At 46.7% G+C, this 21220-nt stretch overlaps 3 protein-coding genes across 3 annotated transcripts; 2 read left to right on the top strand and 1 right to left on the bottom strand.

Moving 5' to 3' along the window:
• Nucleotides 1-208: 208 nt before the first annotated feature.
• Nucleotides 209-10019, top strand: PTPMT1 (protein tyrosine phosphatase mitochondrial 1). The gene is made up of 4 exons (XM_039226713.1): nucleotides 209-663; nucleotides 764-844; nucleotides 8184-8375; nucleotides 9682-10019. The coding sequence occupies exons 1-4, from the start codon at nucleotides 283-285 to the stop codon at nucleotides 9838-9840; spliced, it is 813 nt and encodes a 270-aa protein (XP_039082644.1). The 5' UTR covers nucleotides 209-282; the 3' UTR covers nucleotides 9841-10019.
• Nucleotides 10020-10373: 354 nt separating this feature from the next.
• Nucleotides 10374-15542, bottom strand: KBTBD4 (kelch repeat and BTB domain containing 4). Its single transcript, XM_039226712.1, has 4 exons — nucleotides 15465-15542; nucleotides 13889-14506; nucleotides 12405-12511; nucleotides 10374-11975 (listed from the first exon to the last, which is right to left on the bottom strand). Exons 1-4 carry the CDS (start codon nucleotides 15481-15483, stop codon nucleotides 11115-11117), a joined length of 1605 nt encoding a protein of 534 aa, XP_039082643.1. The 5' UTR covers nucleotides 15484-15542; the 3' UTR covers nucleotides 10374-11114.
• Nucleotides 15543-15568: 26 nt separating this feature from the next.
• On the top strand, nucleotides 15569-20765 carry NDUFS3 (NADH:ubiquinone oxidoreductase core subunit S3). Its single transcript, XM_039226715.1, has 7 exons — nucleotides 15569-15703; nucleotides 15807-15872; nucleotides 16951-17048; nucleotides 17274-17423; nucleotides 18145-18270; nucleotides 18405-18524; nucleotides 20519-20765. Exons 1-7 carry the CDS (start codon nucleotides 15625-15627, stop codon nucleotides 20684-20686), a joined length of 807 nt encoding a protein of 268 aa, XP_039082646.1. The 5' UTR covers nucleotides 15569-15624; the 3' UTR covers nucleotides 20687-20765.
• Nucleotides 20766-21220: the final 455 nt, after the last annotated feature.

Raw genomic sequence — 21220 nt, 5'->3', positions numbered from 1 at the left:
CCCCTTTCGTCCGGCCCGGGACTGGGAAGACCGGCCAGGGCCCGCCCTTCCTCCGCCCGCGGCACGGTCGCACACGCGGAGGGTCGGAGCTCCCCTCGCCTGGGGTCCCAGCCCCCTCCCTCGGGAAGGGGGGCCGCCGGCCACGGGCTGGGGCCCCCGTTTCACCAGCTGTAGAGCCGCCGGCCTCGGGGCCCAAGACGCGCCCTCCCTCGGCCCGGGTGCCACTCGCGCGCCGGGAAACCCTGGTCCCTCCCCCAGGCCGGCGGCCCCTCCTCCGGAGCCATGGTGCCGGCCCCAGGGGCCCCGGGCTCTCCCGCGCAGCACCCGGAGGCCAGGCCCGAAGCCTCCGCGTGCGAGGCGCCCACGCCGACCGCGTCGCCTCCGCGGGAGGCGGCGGACAACGCTCCGCCCTCGGAGCTCTCCTCGCGGCCGCCCACCGCGAGCCTGGGCGTGGGCAGGTGGCCTCTCTGCCTGGCCGGGTGGCGCGGGATGGCGGCCGGCACGTTGCTGGAGGCCGGCCTGGCGCGGGTGCTCTTCTACCCCACGCTGCTGTACACCGTGTTCCGCGGGAAGGTGCCCGGCCGGGCGCACCGCGACTGGTACCACCGCATCGACCCCACCGTGCTGCTGGGCGCGCTGCCGCTGCGGAGCATGACGCGCCGGGTGAGCCGGGGCGGGAGGCCCCGGCGCGCCGGGCCTGGGAGCCGGCGAGCGCCGCCCGCGCCTCGGCGGCCCTTTCTGAGCCCTGTCTTTGCCTCGGCAGCTGGTGCAGGACGAGAACGTGCGCGGGGTGATCACCATGAACGAGGAGTATGAGACCCGGTTCCTGTGTAACTCCTCAAAGGTGAGGGGCCAGGAGCGGGGGCTCGGGCCGCTCCACCGCCACCCCGGCTCTGGGAGAGCGGGAGGAGGTTGGGGGAGAGCGAGCTGAGGATGCTCGTACCCCAGAGACACGTGCCCCAGGCGTTTTCGCCGCTTCAGGAGGAGGGTCTGGGCCTCTAAGCTTTAATGACCGCCGCTGGAGGTAGAAACTAATTGTGAAAAAGAAACTGATAGGAAAGGCACTTACAAGTGAAATTGAGGGGCGTCTAGGTGGCTCAGTCCGGGAAGCCCGCCCCTCCTACCCTCCCCCGCTTCGGCTCAGGTCATGATCTCTTGTTAGTGAGTTGGAGCACTGAGAGGTGAGATGATTTATTTTAAGAAATATCAAATAAAAGCTGTGCTGTCTAATTAACAATAGGTTTACAACCTATTGGTAATTAACTCCCCCCTTAAAGAAATCTCCTTACAGCCTGCTGCCCATGGATAGACACCTGAAAACATGTGGAACATGATCTGCCTCGGACTCATAGCTGCCTTAATGTTTTTACTACCTAGGTTTACTAAAAGTCAAGTAGGCTTATGTTATCTCTGCTGCAATTTGTTGGTAAAAGACACTTAAAATGATGGTTAATTTTCAATCCAGACGAAGGTTTCTAAAAGTTAAAATTCTTCTAAGTACAGTTAAGACTAATGGAAATAAGGAAAGCAACTTTGTATGTAAAAGTAGGTATGTTAAAAAAAAAAAAAGGAAATCCATTTTTGTTGGAGATAAAAGGAAAAAAAATAATTTGGTCCTTAATGAGACTAGTAGTTTGGAAAGGAATGGCTTTGGACAAAATTTAAATGTAAAGGAAAGTTGTAGGTTTGTCAAGGGAAATCTTTGGAAAGGAATTTTATGTGATCAGGACAGACTAAATTTAAAATGAATGGATTTTAAAAGTACTCTCATAGAAAATTAAAGTTGCCCCTTCTCTGATCTAAAAGTTCGGGAGGGTAGGGGCACCTGGGGGGCTCAGTCAGTTAAGTGTCCGACTTCAGCTCAGGTCGTGATCTCACGGTTCGCGGGTTCGAGCCCCACATCGGGCTCTGTGCTGACAGCTAGCTGAGCCTAGAGCCTGCTTCAGATTCTGTGTCTCCCTCTCTTTCTGACCCTCCCCTGCTCATGCTGTCTCTCTCTCTCTCTCAAAAATAATAAAATAAAAATAACTAAATAAATAAAAGCTGGGGAGGGTCGCCTGGGTGGCTCAGTCATTTAAGCATCCCACTTCGACCTGGGCTAAGGTCATGATCTCACAGCTAGTGAGTTCGAGCCCTGCATCTGGCTCTGTGCTGACATCCTGAAGCCTGCTTCGGATTCTGTGTCTCCCTTTCTCTCTCTCTCTGCCTCTCCTCACTCACTCTCCGTCTCTCTGTCAAAAATAAAAATAAACATAAAAAAATAAAATAAAAGCTGGGGAAATGGTGGCAGTACTTGCTGCCGGCTTCCAAATGCTCTGCATTTATGTTGTTTCTGCAAGGCATATGAGGTATGGATGACTGTAATACACAAAGGGCTTTTACAGGGATACGTGGGAGCCATTTTGCTACACTTAGCTCAGTGTGTGTGACTTGTACTTGAAAACATGCACTTCTAGGAGTGCCTGGGTGGCTCAGTGGGTTAAGTGTCTGACTTTGTCTCAGGTCATGATCTCACAGTTCCTGAGTTTAAACTCCACGGTGCTGTCAGCACAGAGCCTGGAGCCTGCTTTGGATTCTGTGTCTCCCTCTTCCTCTGCCCCTTCCCCACTCATGTTCTCTCTCAAAAATAAACTTAAAACAAACCACATGCACAAAAACACAGAGAGGTACCACCATGATAAAATTACAAGTACTTTTTTCATTGCAAGATTTAACACAGGTGAAAGAATAGGTAAACTTTCTAATGATCTGGATAAGTATATAGAGGCTTTTCAGAATATTAGGGGTTTGTTGTTTGTTTGTTTTTTAGTTGACCTGGAAAGAAATAATGCTTTTGTTGAATCAGACTCTTAATGAGATAGAGAGGCGTGATGTTTTGGCAGCAGCTGAGAGATATGGGGATGGATCGACTCCTTAATTATCATGGGACTGGAGGTCCTATAGGGAGCTTTCAGTCCCTTACTGAGGTTCAGGCAGTTCCTCCCCAAGATCCTAATTGGGACTATGATAACCCCATTGGGGAATGGTATCGCTGCCACTTCCAAGAAATCAAAGGAGGTTGAAGGTTAAAATCTTAAATTATGCTAAATTAGCCACTATTTTACAGATAAAGGACGAGAGCCTGGTGGCCTTAGTGGAAAGGCTTAAGTTAAAAATACAGCTATCTCCTCTGCTACCCGCCCCCCAAAGCTGAGATGATTCTTAAGGACAGATATGTCACTCAGTTGGCTTCCCAAGGTCCTGGCACCAAGTGCCATTTATGTGGCTATTCAGGGCGCTAGAAACAAGAATGTCCTCAGAGGGGGGAAAAGAATTTGAAACCCCATGTGGAGACAGTCACTAGAAAATCTGAATGCCCTCGAGGACCTGAAGGGCCCAGATAACCAGTGCCCCTGAAAGGAACCCATGGGACTTGAGGTTCTTCATGGTGGCTCCCCTGAACCAACTGTCTATTGGAAACCCAGAGCCTCAGGTAACTCTGGAAATAGAAGGAAAGCCAGTTGATTTCCTTCTTGACACTGGAGCCACCTTTTCTGTCCTTTCTACTCCTGGCCAACCATCCAAACGCAGCGTAACAGTTAGAAGTGTCTCCAGAAAACTTATGACTAAATTTTTCTCTCGGCCACCGGGGTGCTTATGGGGAGACTTTTTTGTCATATTTTTTTATAAAGCCAGAGAGCCCCACTCCCTTTCTAGAAAAAGACATTAAGACTTAATTAGGGACTATTGTGCTACTACCTCCAAGACAGATAAACATTTGCCTAAACTAGTAATCTGGAGATCGAAGATCGGTCTTTCCTTGAGGTAAAATTAAATACACCTCATAGAGTTGTTCCTATGGAAACTTGATGGCCAAAGGAAGATTTTGAAGATTGAGAACCAAAACCCAGTTCAAATGCTTAATTATTCTAAGCAACAATATCACAAGATCCAAATAAATATGGAAGAGGGAAGAAAAGCTTTAGTTAAAAAAACTTTTTTTTTTTTTTGACCAGACAGGTCAGGGACTTTTTGGATGGCTACAGTGCATCTTTACCTCCCATGGTGTGAACTCCTCCCTAGGAGGTATTGCATTTGGAATATTAATGCTTGTTGATCTAATATTCTTTTTGTATGTCATTTGTAGAAGCTATTGCACATATGCCAGAAAAATAAGAAAAACTTGCTAGCCCAGACGTTCCAAATACCCTCCCATTATTTTGGATCTGGATTGACCTCTGAACCTGCCTTGATGCTGTATTCTTTTAGCAGGAAGCAGTTAAGATCAGTCATCAACGCAATTTCTAATGAGAGAAGTCATGTGTTGAAATGGGGGAACTATGTTAGGAAAAGATGGGATTCAGTAGGCAGAGAGGGAAAGCTTAGGACCTGAGGTCCCTGGGTGGAAACGCACGCGCGCACACACACACACACACACACACACAAACACACACATTCACACACATTTTGGAAAAATGCTGGGAGTGTCCAACTACAGCAAACCCCCTCAGGGGTTAAGATTCCTCTTAAGAAACAAATGTCTGTGTCTAACGCCCAAAATAACCAAAAAATGAAAACAGAATCAACTTAAGAAAAAAGAGGAGGGATTATGAGAAACAAGTGAGAGGATTTATTTTCAGAGATACCAAATAAAAGCTGTGCTGTCTAGTTAACAATAGGTTTACAACCTATTGGAAATATGTACAAACCCCTCACCCTGGCAGAATGGAGTCCCAAACCCTTAGACCCTTCACTTCCTGGTTCTTCTTCCCCTTTTCCATTTCATGGACTTATTTTTCACGGGCTTTGCAATGAGCATGTGCCAAAGAACTGAAGTCTCGGGGCGCCTGGGTGGCTTAGTCGGTTAAGCGTCCGACTTTCGCTTAGGTCATGATCTCGCGGTTTGTGGGTTCGAGCCCCGCGTCGGGCTGTGTGCTGACTGCCAGCTCAGAGCCTGGAGCCTGTTTCAGTCTGTGACTCCCTCTCTCTCTGACCCTCCCCTGCTCACGCTGTCTCTCTCTCTCCTAGAAATAAATAAAAAATATTTAAAAAAAAAAAAACAAAAAACAAAGAACTGAAGTCTCTGCGTCACCTCAAGGAACATACATTTATTCCAGTCAGTCTACTTTTTGGCTTTACATGGGCATACGTGACTTCCAGGTAAAACTAACCTCTGTAGTACTCAGCCAATGAGAAATCAGGGGAGTGACTTCATGTTAGGAGATAAATTGCCTACTGTAACTGCCCCAAGTGTGCCTGTCCATCAGACACCTGCTCTTGCAAGAATGTTGATTAAAGCCTGCTTCACTGTGCTCCGGGTCTCTGCATCCCTCCTTTGATTGGGTTAGTGGGCTTATTTCTCATAGAGTGCCACATAGGGCTCTGCGCTGATGGTGCAGAGTTGGCTTGGGATACTCTCACTCTCGAAATAAATAACTAAACATATATATACATGTGTATATATATGTGTATGTGTATATATATACATATAAAGTAGAATTGACAAAGTCTGACTACTCCTTTGTACACAAAGGTATTTTTCATTTCAGTAACTCAAGTCAGTAACCAAACCAAAAGGCAACTTCTCTATGGCTTGCTGATTTCATTCATTCAACACTTACTCAGCACTAAGGTCAGGCATTGTCTTAGGCATTCAAGATGAAGGCCCTATAAACTGTAAGAAAAGCCACCCTCAGCCCCCAAGAGTAATTTATCATAAAACAACCCATTGGAAAATTGCATAAGGTTCATTTGGCATTGATGGAATTTTTATTCGTATGTTACAATATAGTGGACTCCAAAGAATTGTCGGAAAAGAGTGCAGACCTAAAACATAATTTTCATTGTTTGAATGCTTGTTTGTGGAGCTTTCCCCAAAGGTTATTAGACACTGTGCTGCTTTTACATAAAGATGTTGCCCTGTCTTTATAGTGTTTGCCATCTATTAGCACTTTTTTTGCCTTTGTTTACTGTAGATACAGCCTGAAGAAGATGCTGTTTTTTCAACTGCTTGGTTTTTTTTGGGTAACCTTAAAAACGGACTCACATTTAAAATGCATTGATTAGTGATGACATATTTTTTTAAAGTTTATTTTGAGAGAGCATGGGAGGGGCAGAGAGAGAGAGAAAAAGAGAGAATCCCAAGTGGGATCCACACTGTGAGTGCAGAGCCCATCATGGCTCAGCTCACAAACGGTGAAATCATGACCTGAGCAGAAATCAAGAGCCCGACACTTAACTGACTGAGCCATCCAGGCACCCTGATGACATAGATTTTTAAGAAATGGACAACAGTTCCTTGTATTTCCTAAAGTACTTTGCTACAAGGCCTCAGCAATTATTAGCCAAAATGGTAAATGTTCCTTAGTGTGATCATTCCTGTAGAACAAGAGTCACAAAAAGTGCTTGGTCTCTGGGTGTGAGGCATTGACACTTGTATGATGCAGCTATATTATCCAACTAGCCTAGAGGAAAAAAACCTTCAAGGCAGTGATTTACATTTTTTAATAAGCCTAAATATTATCTGGCAGTCTTGTTAAAATAGCAGATTCCTAGGTACAACCCCCCAGAAATTATGACTCGGGAACTTTAGGGTGGGGTCCAAGAATGTGAATATTTCACAAGCTTCCTAGGTATACCTGGTATAATTGATGCAAAGCCGCATGCTGCAAAACTGCTGTTTTTGGTTAATTTCATGAGCAGTATAAAATATTGGCCTTCACTCAGTCATAGTGTTTGGTTCCAGCTAGACAGATTAATAATGGTTAGCTGGAGCCTATCTGGACTTTTTTTTTTTTTAAGATTTTATTTTTTAAATAATCTCTATGCCTAAGGTGTGGCTAAAGATCAAGAATCACATGCTCAAAAAAAAAATTAAAAAAAAAAAAAAAAGGGGGCGCCTGGGTGGCTTAGTTGGTTAAGCGGCCGACTTTCACTTAGGTCATGATCTCATGGTTAGTGGGTTCGAGCCCCACGTCGGGCTCTGTGCTGACTGCCAGCTCAGAGCCTGGAGCCTGTTTCAGTCTGTGACTCCCTCTCTCTCTGACCCTCCCCTGCTCACGCTGTCTCTCTCTCTCTCCAAGAAATAAATAAAACATTAAAAAAAAAAATTTAAAACAGAATCACATGCTCTACTTACTGAGCCAGCCAGGCACCTCCCTATCTGGAGTTTTAAGACAAAAATTAAAATAAATAAATTAAATAGCCTGATAATACCAGAGGGCATATTTCCCCTACTGCTTATTCTTTTCTTCTTCTGAAGCGATAATACTGCACTAATAAAGGTAGGTACGTTATTTTAATTTTAAAATGGTAACTCTATTTTATACCATGTAATCTCAAAAAAAAAAAAAAAAAAAAAGTGGTAAAAAGAAGACTTACCAACAGAGAAATAGAAAGCTCTTGCAGAATATAGTAAGTAGCCCAGTCCTCCAGCTAGGTCACTGCATAGGTGCCAAGGTTATGCAAAAAGTTACACAACTTTTGTAGATGAATTTTATACAGCTAATCCTTTGCAGCTAAAGATTCAAATACCCAACGGTACTTTCAGAATATTTTAGGGGCCTGGGTGGCTCACTTGGTTAAGCATCCGACTCTTGATTTCAACTCAGGTCTTGATCTCACGGTTTTGTGAGTTCAAGCCCTGTGCACTAACTATAGTGGAGCCTGCTTGGGATTCTCCCTCTCTCTTTCTCTCTGCCCCTCCCCTGTTCATGTTCTTGTCTCAAAATAAATCAAGTTAAAATTTTAAAAAATTTGGGGCGCCTGGGTGGCTCAGTCAGTTAAGCGTCCAACTTCGGCTCAGGTCGACAGAATCCGAAGCAGGCTCCAGGCTGTGAGCTAGCTGTCAGCACAGAGCCCGACGCGCGGCTCGAACCCACGAACCGTGAGATCATGACCTGAGCCGAAGTCGGACGCTTAACTGACTGAGCCACCCAGGCGCCCCAAAATTTTCTTCTTAATCTTGGACATAATTCTAACTCAGTAGCACAGCTGTTGTTTGATGACAGACCAACCATGCGGGTCAGCCATTTTAAAGGTATCACTGTAAGAAGTGTCTTGTTTAAAAAACAGTGAACGGTGTATTCACACTGTCATAAACTCTGAAGTTTCCTTGATTTGCTGCTTCTTAGGAGCCTATATTCATAGCACTCATGTCAGACTTCTTTCATTCTCTTTTTTTTTGCTGGTGTACCTGGTTCCAGGAGTGGAAGAATCTAGGAGTCGAGCAGCTGCGACTCAGCACAATAGACATGACTGGAGTCCCAACCTTGGCTAACCTCCAGAAAGGAGTCCAGTTTGCTCTCAAGTACCAGTCGCTGGGCCAGTGTGTCTATGTGCATTGTAAGGCTGGGCGCTCTAGAAGTGCCACTATGGTGGCAGCGTATCTGATTCAGGTAGGAAAGGTCTTTCTGGACTGGTCTGTTTACAGCATATTTCTAGAACTTCAGTAGCATGGTCTACTGGCAGGCCTTGCTAGAAGGAGCCATGTCCCCAATTTCAGGCTGTTGGGAGGTGGAAAGCACCTGAATTTTGCAGATAGGCTGAATATAAAAAAACCTCCGGCTTTGCCACCTACCAGATGTGTGACCTTAGGCAAAAGTGTCTTCCCCTCTCTGATGTGGTTTCCTCAAACTAAATGTGTTATGAAGTTTGAACCAGAAAGTAAATCAAGCAGGGATCTACAGCAGGCACTCAAAAAATGGAGTTGCAAAAGATATTAACACCAGTAAAAGGCTAAAGCACTTTTTATAAATAGCATTCAGGAAATCCAGTACTATAGATAGTAGTGCTGATCACTTACAGCTCTATGGTACTCAAGATTTCTTCCAAGTATTTCAGAATAAAGTTCTGGACGTTTGTTTCTAGAAACAGAGGATCCAATGGAATTTTGTCTATCCCTTTATGATTGGCAGGTGTGATGCTTTTAAGAGTATTTATAAGCAGATACTCTTTAGTCCATTACTACCTGTTATACATCCCCCAACTTGACTCATTTCCATTACCTATCTGGCCTCTGTAGAGCATTTATTAAGGTGTGGGGCTAGTTTAAGGAAATGTACAGATAACAGGCCTGGCTCTGAGTTACTGTGGACCAGTAAGTACATGACTTAACAGTATTAAAGCTTTGATCATTCAGACTGTATTTACTGGAAATGGGCTCTCAGGAGGATATTTTGGCCTGAGTGGGAATTGACCCAGAGGGCTTGAAATCTGTTTCTTTGTTGAGTTCTAAACCAATATGTATCCTTAGGACACAAAGATGACCCTCCTACTATATCTAAAAATTGCTGTTTTCCTAGGCATGGTGACAAGTTACATAAAAAACATCTACCATGTACTCTCTCCAGGAAACTTATAACCAAGAGCCCAGCTCCCAAAGGACATCTAATAGGCCTATGCCGGCTTGAAATAGGATCTCAGCTTTGCATGTTCAGCCTTCTTTTTTCAGGGTTTGGCAGAGCAAGAATTGGGTAGAAAGACTGACTTGACTTCCCAGCCTATTACAAGTATTGTGGGACTAGCTGGCTGAGGGGGTAAAAGTGCCCCCCCATTTGTAATAGATGGGGCATGGTTTTTAACTCCCCCCAAAATGGGGTTTTTAAAATAATGAAATGCTAAGAGCCCTTTAGCATCTGTTATTAAGACAAGAACACCTTAACACCTCCTTTCTTTCTCTGATTTCCCAATCCTGTACTTCAGGTATACAACTGGAGTCCAGAGGAGGCTGTAAGAGCCATCAGCAAGATCCGGTCACACATCCGCATCAGACCTGGCCAGCTGGAAGTTCTCAAAGACTTCCACAAGGAGATTACTGCAGGGGCAGCAAAGAATGAGACTTACCACACATCACAGACGTGAAATACACAGATTAGGAAGAACTCAAGACAACCGTGCTCGCTACAGAACCAGATAGTTAAACAGGACCAACGGGACTAAAGCCCAGACTTGACAAAGCAGAAATGTGCTAAGTAATGGATAATTTTACTCCCTTTGTCTCGTTTCACGTTCCTGAAGTAACACTGTTGTGTGCCAAGAGAGATTTAGTGTGGCTTCAACTCAGCGGCTAAGGGGATATGGGAGGAGGGTCTTTGTTTTCTTGAATAGGGTCAAAGAACTCTGTTGTGTATCTAACGCTGTGACTAATGATTCTTAGCCCAGCTCAAAGACATCTAACACTAGGAAAAGAGAGGAGAAGTACTCAGCTCAGGCTCTGCCACTGTCAGACCCCAGGTCACTGGCTCCACAGGGTTCTCTTCCCTTTTGGAGCAGTGATCCTGGATGCAGAAAAGGAGGTATGGAATCCAATCAGTACTGCCGCTCAGAAATGTGTGGGTTTGCAATCAGTTTTCCTTAGGAAGTCAATCCTTCAGAATTCAAAACAGACACACATATCCCTTCAAAAACTTTTATTTGTATCAACAGTTCCTAGGTCTTAGCTTATCTTAAGAGCTTTTAAAAGAGTAGAGACCTTATATATTTAAGTTTGAAAAAAGTTTCTGCTATTAATCAGAAATAATCCTTTCTACTTCTTTCTGGCTTACCCCTTGGACTAAGCCAAAAATAAAACCATATTGTAGGTTTCCTGACAGAGAGATGAGAACACAATAGACACAAGTCCTGAATTCTAGAGTTGACTCTTGCTGGTGAAGGACGCCTTCAGCTTAGAGCATTCTCCCAACCAAAGCCTGAAGGAAAACTCTAACACTTAATTCTTTGTGGAAAAATTACCAACTACCCACTTTGCAGGCTATAGAAAAAAGGAAGATGGGGCACCTTTCCTTCTGTCCTGGGATCAGAGGTGCTTCTACTTAACACTGATCAGGTCAGGTAAAGAGGGGAGGCTGTGCCTATGATCTGAGTAAAGGCTTGCTCTGTGAGGCACAGGATTACCAGGGGACAGCAGAGGACAGGCTGGCCTACCCTCAGTTCAAGCAGCCAGCTCGACAGCAGCGGTCTAAAAAGCCCCAAATGGAACTCCCCTGTGGGTTCAGGAGGGACTGAGGGGCCAACCTTTCTAACATGTACCAAAAAATAACATAGTACTCTGATCAGGGCCCCAGAGACTTTGAATTTGGATGGCAGGTGCTAGAAACGGGGAGGGCAAAAGTCAGCTGCTCCTCCCCCCTGCAGCCTTAGGCCAACACAAACTGCAAATTAGTGAGCAGCACCTTAATGCCTCTGGTGACAGTTATAGCTGAGGTGGCAGGGTCAAGCTTGTAGGTGTTGGCATCTCCCTTTTTATATCGGTCCCGGAAAACATAGATGCTCCCATTACAGCTGGCAATCTTCCAGAGGGATGGGGCAGAGCTCCAGGCCTCAGGAAGGCAAAGCCGGGTAAAGCTGTCTAGCAGGGGATTGTAGCACACCAGGGAGTCCCCTTCAGCCACGATGAACACCAGATCCTTATGCACAGCTGCGTGCATGTGGCCTGCGAAGGGCAGAACATAGGGCTTCACATGGCATTTGTCTGTCTCTGTGTCAAAGCACTGGATGAGTCGGGAAGGCTTGGTAAAGAAGTCCAGGTCATTCTCCTCCCCCCCTAGTAAGTAGATGATCCCGTTAAGGTTGGCACCAGCGGCCCCTGACACAGCCACCTCTAGCTGGGTTGTCTCTGTCCAGACATTATCACCTACCCGATAATAGATAACTGCATTGGAGAGGGTATCCTGCAGGGTCTTGCCACCCAATGAATATATGGCATCTTTCCCGGGCACAGACACCAGGGTGTGCTGGAGCCGGTCCCGGGGCAAAGGTGCACACCATTCCCAGTCCACAGTGGCATTGTTGCACTTCCACATGCGCCGTGGGATGGACCCTCCCACCACGTATAAGTCTCCACCATGCTTGCAGGCTGCAGTGATCTGGTGGCACAAGCTGTTTTGGCCACTTACACTGATTGAGTCATCTTCTGCACAGTGTAAGGACACAGCCAACGAGTGGGTACGAGATGACTCTTTCCCGATCAGGTAAATGTGCACATTCTCCCCGATCTCCTAGTGGCAAAATTAAAGGTATAGATGACATCTATCAGTTCTAGGCCAAGGCTCACTGAGACACAGACCTAACAGTTCTGGACCACACATGTGTACCCTGCTCTAACCCACTGCTTCCCTCTAGTTACTATGTGCCATCCTGACTCTCATCTTTCAGGCATTTGATGCTGGGGCAGAGACTCTGTGGCTCTCATCCTGAGCTGGTGCTTTAGAAAAACGGTGCTTAGGATTAATGCAATGGTGAAAGTAGTTCTTTAAAGGAACCTGGTGGACCTCAGAGGCTAGTGGTTTCTAGGCACATGCACACATCCTCCTCCCCAGTTCTTTACCATAATCGCCAGATATCAGAGAAGCCAGAAGCCAGAGCAGTAGATGGCTGGAATGTATGGATATTATGGTGTCCCAACCCTAATGTGAAATCTGTCTTACCTTCAAGCTAGTTCTGAGTGACTCTGCAAAAGCCTCTCTTTCTTCTTTATTAAAATTGATCCAGGCTTCTATTGCCTCCGTTGGGTTCTGAGAACATGGAACACCATCTGCGAGAGCCAGAGAAAAGGCATGGTCAATGGCAATCCAACAATCCAAGAGGGAAATTTAGAGCCAGTGGCTTTAAAGATATAAACCATTTTGTTAGACTACCGCCGTGTGTGTGTGTGTGTGTGTGTGTGTGTGTAAGAAATTAACCTACATTACACTGTTTCTTTTAATAAGAATGGATGGCTTGATACACTCACATTTGCCACAGAAGCAGGCTACAGGCTGCAGAACTCACACGTAGAGTAGAGCATACCTCACCAGCAGGGTCAGGATTGTATATCTGGAGTTGGCGCATCACTTAAAGAGTTTGTTATGTAAGGGCCCCTGGGTAGCCTAGTTGGTTAAGCCTCCACTCTTGGTTTTGGTTCAGGTCATGATCTCAGTTTCTGGGATCAAGCCCCGCCTTGGGCTCTGCTGTCAGTGTGGAGCCTGCTTGGGATTCTCTCTATTTCTGTCTCTCTCAATAAACTTTTAAAAAATAAGCTTTTTTTTTTTTTTTTTAAATAATTTTAAGTTTATTTACTTATTTTGAGAGAGAGCCTCCACAGCCTGATGCAGGGCCTGAACTCATGAACCTTAAGATCATGACCTGAGCCAAAACCAAGAGTTTGAGGCTTAACTGACTGGGCCACCCAGGCACCCCCCCCCCATAAGCTTTTTTAAACACAGTTTCTTACATAACTACCTTGACTTACCAATTTACTTAGGTAACTAGTCCCACAAGTACATGCAAAATGCGGGACAGATGAGAACAATTATACACAAAAGATACCAGAGTATAAATACAAACAGCTCCTCACTACATTTTGAGGGTGAGCACTGCTTTTGTTCTGATTCAACACCTGTATACAGACCCTTGAAAAACATGGGTTTGAACTACGTGGGTCCACTTACATGCGGGTTTTATTCAATAAATACAGTACAGTATTGTAAATGTATTTTCCCTTATTTTCCTAATAACAATTTTCTCTAACCTTACTGTAAGAACACAGTGCATTACATATAAAATATGTATTATCTGTTTTTGCTATTGATAATGCTTCTGGTCAACAAAGCTATTTGTAAAGTTTTGGGGGAGTCAAAAGTTACATGTGGAATTTTGTGCAGAGGTTGGCAATCCTAATCCCCACATTGTTCAGGGGTTAACTGTATACTGCAAAGTACTGCTTTTATTTTCCAGGTTTCTTCCCCTAGAAGGTATTGCCTGTGACAGCAGCTAAATCTCAGCTCAATCTCTCAGAAGGTATCTAAATTCCTACCAGGAATAATCATGTAAATGAACACCAGAAAGCCTAAAGGCTCCTTTCACCTGAACTAGAACATCCCCTAAACATCACACCCAAGTAGCTAAGATGTGCCCCTCTCCCTCAACTTACCCGAGATGATATCAGTGAGCAGGTGGTGGGGCAGGTGGAGAAATTCCTCTGTGCTCTGCAGCTGGGCCAGGTGGGCCTTGGCACAGTGTTTGGCGGCAGTGTACAGCTCAGGATCACTGTGCCTATCTGCCAGCCACATCACCTGAAGGCAGTTCCCCACCTGCACCGTGCGGGCCAAAAACCGAGAACATTCCTCAAAGAGAGACGTCAGCTGATACATGTCTGACACCTCATAAATTTCCTGAAGCTCTTCAGCTCGAAGTTTCACAGTCCCGTGGTAGATATAATCAACCAGGAGCTGGAAAACAGACTCACTGACATCCTGTAGTACAATTACCCGGTTGTGAGCCTCCTTCAGGTTGGAAGTGAACATGGACCGGAAAAAGCAGCTCTGAGCTGAGAGGACCAGCCGGTGGAGCTGAAACTCCCGGCCTTCCACCGAAATGGTGACATCAGCAAAGAGCTCTTCCTCCAGACACAGTTTCATGATGCCCTGAGCCACACGGCCCGAGTGTGATCGATCTTTGAAAGTGTAGTTCACAAAGTAGTTTTCATCCATGGATGCTCCAGCCTCCTCTGGGGATTCCATGGCAGCCAACTTCTCTCTCTGCCAGCTGTCTGCAAAGCAATACCCCCCTGAGTATTGGGGAATCCACAGTCTAGGAATCCAACTGTTCAACTTAGGGAGGGAGAAGATAAAAGTGAGAACAAAGTGGGCCAAGATTGGCGTTAGTCCTGGCCCTAATGCCATCTCAGAAGCTCTCCTTCAACCAAAGTTGGGTTCATTCTCCTACAGTGGCACTCCATCCCTAATGAAATCAATAAAATGTCTGACTCTGGGTTTCTCCGTAAAAACAAACAAACAAACAAACAACCCAGAATATTCCTTTCCATGATGTAATAAAAACCTTGGTATTTAGCTCAACACATGAAAGCAAGCGATTGGAGGAAGTCTGTGATATTAAAAGCATGGCAAAAAGCCTTACTAACCAAATGACTATTGGGCATAAGAATAGTGAGGCTCTGGGCAGCAAGAACCCAACAAAATAGACCCCAGCGACCTTGTGGCCAAGGCCCCTCTTCTCCCACGTGCATGGAGTTCAGGCCTTCCAATATGAGGCTTGGCCTGGGACATGTTAGCCCCACATTTTCTCTTTTCCGAGCTTCTACCCCGCACTTCGCCGCCCGCCCTCATGACTTCCCGAGTCTGTTCCAGAACTCCAGACGAAGCGCGGCCGTCCCCAGCAAGGGGCACTAGTAGGCCCATCGGCAAGTGCTGTGTCCCCGCTCCACCTGGAGTCGCCTGGGAAACGGTCGCCGGGGAAACCACTCTACTCTCACCCTTCCCCTAGATCCCCTCCACGCCCCCTCCCGGCCACGCCCGCCGGCCCTCGTCAAAAGCTTAGCTCAGGGAGAGGGGGAGGGGTGTGGAATGTGGAACCCAAGCCCCTGCCCTTTCCCCTCCTCTCACCCCTCCGGTTCTTTAGGGTCCTCGCCTTCTCTACAATCTCTGCCACAACAAACTAGGGTCACATTCACCTCACGGTTTCCCCACCTGCCTGCCTCGGTTTCTCACCTGCTTTCCCTCCTTTCATTCCGAAGCCTGGAATCCGGAACCTCTGCTTCCAGCCCCGCGTCCGCCCGGAAGAAAATCAGATGCACGCTTCCGCTTCCGGTCCGTGCCCTTGGGGTTCCGTGTCCTGTTGGTCTTCGCTGCCTGATCTGCATCCTGGAACATGGCCGCGGCGGTGGCGGCGGCGGCTGCGGCGAGGGGTTGCTGGCGTGGTCTCGTAGGGTCCGTGGCCCTGGCCAGGGGTGAGCAGGGGGCAGCCGGCTGAGGCCCGGGGCGGGAGCGGAGGCGCGCTTGGCGCAGGGAGCCTATCAGGCCTCACTCTTTGCTTTTTGTTTTTCCGTACAGTGGCTGGGCGACCCTCGGTGCTGTTGCTGCCGGTGAGGAGGGAAAGCGCCGCGGCCGACACGCGCCGTATGTGTGGGCCGGGCCCTTCATTCTTTTGGTCAGATATTTGCCCTTGCTAAGGGATGCCCTTCCCTGCGTCCTTGGCAAATCTCTGCTGTGGAGACATGACTGCAGTGGTCCTCACTACAAACAGAATCGAATTCTCCCTGTGCCCTTTTATCTCCCTGTTACGGCCTTGATTGACCCTTGTCCATTTCCGTGATTCCTTTTCCCTCCGATTAAACTGTCAGCTCTTTGAGAGTAGGAAACATAACGTTTGGGTCTCAGAGCCATTATGATAGTGTTGCACATTTATTGTTTGTTGTGTGCCAAGCACCTAGATAAGCGATTTAGCGAATGATCTTCCTCAGTCATTAGGACAGTCTTATGAGGTAGATAGCACTGTGCTCTTCCTACGACAGATTTGGAAACAATCCAGAGAAGCAGCTTACCCAGGGCCACAGCACTAGCGAGTGACAGAGCAGGCCTGTCTGCTGCCAGTCAGACAACGCTTAACCATGATGTGTGGAGTCTATGATGTGTGGGTACTCATGGTTTAGGGTTGCATGAACGAGTGTATGAGGATATATTACAAATCAACATAAGCAGATTGGGAGTCCACAGACCTGGTATTTCCCCTTTCTGGCCCTCAGTTACCTCCTCGATGGGGGAAAAAGGGTTTCAACTAGATAATCTGGAAGGACTCTTCTCCCTGAAGTTCTTAGCGTGAGAGCCTGCTGTGAGCAAGGTACTAAGGGGATACAGAAAAGCAGAAATTCTGGTTCCCACTCTGGTAAAAGAATTGAGACATGCTGCTTTAACAAAAATACAAACACTGGGAAGGGAGAACCAGGGGGTAGCTTTGAGAAGAGGCAAACACCCCAACTGCAGTAATAAGGAGAGTCTTTGTGGACTCTATAGGTGACATTTTTCCTAAGTTTTCATCAATTCCTATTCTCTGGAATAGAATTCCACTCTCACCTTCCTCAAGATTCTGCAGGGAGCCCTGCTGGGAGACAATACCCCTTACAGACCCAGGAGGTCTGAATGCAGGCATGGCTGCTACCTTCTCCATTACTTTGTTAAATATGCCTTCTCTTTCCAGCCACTGTCAGACCACGGAATGATGTAGCCCACAAGCAGCTCTCAGCGTTTGGAGAGTATGTGGCTGAAATCCTGCCCAAGTATGTCCAACAAGTTCAGGTAATATTCACAATTATTGTTTGGTCATGGGTCAAGAAAGAACCACGTTCTTAGGGCATGCAAGAGTAGGCAGTCTGGTATCAAAGAAACCAAAGTCTCCTCTACCCCACCTTGGACTTCTTTCTCTGCCTTAAACCAGGAGACTCCTGCTAAAGTTAGCTGCTCTCTCAATAGCTCTTTCCCCCCCCCCCCCCCCCGCCCTACCTTCCCTTTCCATCCCTGCAGGTATCTTGCTTCAATGAGTTAGAGATCTGTATCCATCCTGATGGAGTCATCCCAGTGCTGACTTTCCTCAGGGATCACACCAACGCACAGTTCAAATCCTTGGCTGACTTGACAGCAGTGGACGTCCCCACCCGGCAAAATCGGTTTGAGGTCAGGAGATTTGGGAAGGTTTGAGGAGTAAAGGAAAGGAAAAGGACAGACAAGTTTTAGGATGACAGCTATCAGTGGGAACCATGGTCCTCTTCAGTTTCCGTTTGGGTCAAACAATACAACACAGCAGTTAAACTGGGGCCTCAGATTAGACAGACCTCAACTTTGAATTCTAGCTCTGCCACTAACAGGCTATTTTGTTTAGTGACTTCAGGCATTTTGTTTAGTCTTTTTAAGCTTTAGATTTCTTATGTGCAAAATACATTAGAAACCGTCCTTACCTTATAGAGTGGCTGTGAGGGTGAAATGAGATCGTACAGGTAGATTGCCAGTGTGCAGCAAGTTCTCCATACGTTTAGCTGTTGATATTTACTGATCATCTACTGTTGGCCAGACCCTGGGATCGTGGGAGAAGTAACACCCAAAACCTGCCCTCAAGGAGTCCCCCACGCTCTAGGGAGGGTGAAGGACACATAAAGAGCTTACTGTAATGACATGTAATACATGGGATGTTAGATGTTACGAGAATGCAGGAGAGGCTCTCCTGTATGGGAGGCTTCTTTGAAGGGAGAGAGAATGTGCTGAATCTTAATGGATTGGACCAAGAGATCAGGAATTAAGCTTTCTGAGGATTGTGGCTAGGAATAACATGAGTAAAGGTAGGCATGCTGCCATGATAAGCTATCATGTCTGGCCTTCCAGCTCCTTCTGTTCTCCGTAGATTGTTTATAACCTGCTCTCTCTGCGCTTCAACTCCCGGATCCGTGTGAAGACCTATACAGATGAGCTGACGCCTGTTGAGTCCATTGTTCCTGTGTATAAGGCAGCTAACTGGTATGAGAGGGAGGTGAGTTTCTGGACATAGTGGACCCTGCCTCTGGACCAGAGTTGCAGAATTAGTTGAAACAACTGCCTGCAGTGCATCCTTACCCGTGTGTTGGCCACGATTGACTCAGTTGCCTGAGGGTCTCTTTTTTCTAGATCTGGGACATGTTTGGAGTTTTCTTTGCTAACCATCCTGACCTAAGAAGGATCCTGACAGACTATGGCTTTGAGGGACATCCCTTCCGGAAAGACTTTCCCCTATCTGGTTATGTTGAGGTAGGAGGAACCTTGGAACTGGGGCAGTTGGCCTCCGGGAAAGACTGGCAGGGAACCTGGGGTATCCGGGGCATGGCAGGAAATATGGTCTGTGAATTGTGATTTAAGAGCATAGGCTCTCAGTCAAATCCTAGCTCCACTTTTGTAATCTGGGGACTGTTACTCAATTTCTCTATGACAGTTTTCTCATCTGTAAAACAGGAACAACAGTACTTACTAAGATTTACAGTGAGCTAGGGGCGCCTGGGTGGCTCAGCCAGTGAGGCATCCAACTTGGGCTCAGGTCCTGATCTTGCAGTTTGTGACTTCAAGCCCCTGCTTCGGGCGAGTTCAAGCCCTGCTTTAAGCTCCGCACTGTCTCTCGCTACCCCCGCCTGCATCTCATGGTATTCTCTCTCTTTCTGTCTCTGCCCCTCACTCACTCGAGTGCACTCTGTGTCAAAAATAAATGAATAAATTTAAAAAGTAATAATAAATAATAAAAAAATTATTATATAAATACATTATTTATAATAAATAAGTAAAAACCTACTTAAAAGACTTACATTGAGCTAAATGATGTGGTGTAGTGTAATTACTCAGTTGATATTAGCCATTATTGTAATGATCATTTTAATGACAAAGGCAAACTTGAGGACACACTTTGTCCACAGGTCTGAAAGTGGAGGATCATTTTACCCTGCCCTGGAACTCTGAGAAGGCAGCTAAGCGGGAAGACGCTAAACATTTAGCCCTTGAGAATAGTCAGAGGCAGGACTAGTAACATGTGACTACAAGGGCCTTATGAAGAATTACAGTGCTTTGCTTTACCACCCTTGTGCTAAAGATTGTTTATGAGCTGGAAGATGGCCATTGCATACAAACATACATGTCATTTTGTAGCAAAGTAACTTTTTAGAAATGCTGAGATAGTGGTAGTCCACTCCTCTTCTGTACCCACATGTGCCAGCTTTCTTTGTGTTTTGCGTGGTCCCATTTCCTTCTCAAGCTATTTCTGGTCAGGGCTCCTTCCCTCTCTTCTTATTTTCACTGTCTGGCCTCCCTTACCTGATTTGCCTCTTTACCTGTTTGTCTTTACCCAACTGATCCTCCAGACAAGAAAAGCCATGCCAGGGGCGCCTGGGTGGCTCAGTCGGTTGAGGGTCCAGCTTCGGCTCACATCACAATATCATGGTCCATGGGTTCGAGCCCCACATCCGGCTTTGTGCTGACAGCTCAGAGCCTGGAGCCCGCTTCGGATTCTGTGTCTCCTCCCCTCTACCCCTTCCCCATTCCCTTGTGTGTGTGTGTCTCTCTCTTGCTCTCAAATGAATAAATATTAAAAGAAAGAAAGAAAAAGGGAACAGCCACACCAAATTTATTGCCTTGCATCTTGATAGTGATGGTGCCAAAGCCACATGATCTGAACTTGAGTGCTTGCCAATTTAGGTTTACTCTTTTTCAGACACTGACTTGCTCCCTACTCCCTGGCAAGTGCTTATAAGCATTTCCTTCCAAGAGTGGATGGGTGAACAAAGACAGTTGTGCTGTGGAAGCAGCTCAGAGCTTATGATGTGGGGATGGTGAGCAGGGGAGCCTGACTAGGTGATGGCAGGCCACTTTAGACTGTGGTTGAGGGGCTCCTGGGTGGCTCAGTCGGTTGAGCATCCGACTTCGGCTCAGGTCATGATCTCACAGTTCGTGGGTTCGAGCCCCACATTGGGCTCTGTGCGGACAGCTTAGAGCCTGAAGCCTGTCTTCGGATTCTGTGTCTCCCTCTTTCTCTGACCCTCCCCTGCTCATGCTCTCTCTTAAAAATAAATAAAACATTTAAAAAGTTAAAAAAAATAGACTGTGGTTGGGATGGGATGTGATTGGTAACGTGAGCAGTCAGGACAGGTAAGTAAAGAGGCTGGCGAAGTCCTCCATAGCCTTGGGGAAGTAGACTCCTTAGCAGCTTAGCAGCTCTGAACAAGGTCTTCCTCAGTACTTAAGCCTGCCTTTCTCTTCTGCAGTTACGCTATGATGATGAGGTGAAGCGGGTCGTGGCTGAGCCAGTGGAGTTGGCCCAGGAGTTCCGCAAGTTTGACCTGAACAGCCCTTGGGAGGCTTTCCCTGCCTATCGCCAGCCCCCTGAGAGTCTCAAGCTTGAAGCTGGAGACAAGAAACCTGAAACCAAGTAACTCCAGGGAAGGCCTGTGGATACTGGAAAAGGCTTATCTATACTAAGTGTCTCTGTAAATAAAATCCTTAGACTAACCACTTCTTGTGTGCTTTTGGGTAGAAGTGAAGCCTGACTTGGGAAAGGGGAGATTCAGCAGGGGTTTTTCCCTCTTAAAGAGACTGCCAAACCAGGAGTCTCTTTTTTAATGGGACTAAATAGTGCAGTTGGAGTCATGGTGACCTGCAGGCCTGGATATACTTCTGAGGGAGGGTTCTGGAGCTGAAATGGAAAGTTCTCACGGTCCATAGGGCTTAGGATGGGTGTGGCTTAGCATCTCCTAAAAACTGGAGGACCCTTAACAACTACATGAGAAAACCCCTCATCACAGCCAACTATCTGGTGGCAGCTGATGGATGGAGCAGCCTCAGTGGAACCAGGGAGACTCCCACCCACCCTCATCTCATCTAAACATCCATAGCGTTTCATGAGCCACGACTCATTTTTGAGTCTTGAACCCTGAAACCTTGCAATCTAACAGCCCATCATATTTGGG

Source organism: Hyaena hyaena, unplaced genomic scaffold (genome assembly GCF_003009895.1).
Source record: "Hyaena hyaena isolate Hyena2069 unplaced genomic scaffold, ASM300989v1 scaffold_23, whole genome shotgun sequence".
NCBI classification, from domain to species: domain Eukaryota; kingdom Metazoa; phylum Chordata; class Mammalia; order Carnivora; family Hyaenidae; genus Hyaena; species Hyaena hyaena.
This window is presented reverse-complemented; position numbering and strand designations above follow the sequence as displayed.

Coding starts and splice junctions, on each gene's coding strand:
- PTPMT1 (XM_039226713.1), top strand. CDS start 283: ATGGTGCCGGCCCCAGGGGCCCCGGGCTCTCCCGCGCAGCACCCGGAG. Junction 664..763: donor TGCGGAGCATGACGCGCCGG/GTGAGCCGGGGC, acceptor TTGCCTCGGCAG/CTGGTGCAGGACGAGAACGT. Junction 845..8,183: donor TCCTGTGTAACTCCTCAAAG/GTGAGGGGCCAG, acceptor ACCTGGTTCCAG/GAGTGGAAGAATCTAGGAGT.
- KBTBD4 (XM_039226712.1), bottom strand. Junction 12,512..13,888: donor GCTCACTGATATCATCTCGG/GTAAGTTGAGGG, acceptor TGGCTCTCGCAG/ATGGTGTTCCATGTTCTCAG. Junction 11,976..12,404: donor CACTCAGAACTAGCTTGAAG/GTAAGACAGATT, acceptor TTTTGCCACTAG/GAGATCGGGGAGAATGTGCA.
- NDUFS3 (XM_039226715.1), top strand. CDS start 15,625: ATGGCCGCGGCGGTGGCGGCGGCGGCTGCGGCGAGGGGTTGCTGGCGT. Junction 17,424..18,144: donor CCCGGCAAAATCGGTTTGAG/GTCAGGAGATTT, acceptor TGTTCTCCGTAG/ATTGTTTATAACCTGCTCTC. Junction 18,271..18,404: donor CTAACTGGTATGAGAGGGAG/GTGAGTTTCTGG, acceptor TCTTTTTTCTAG/ATCTGGGACATGTTTGGAGT.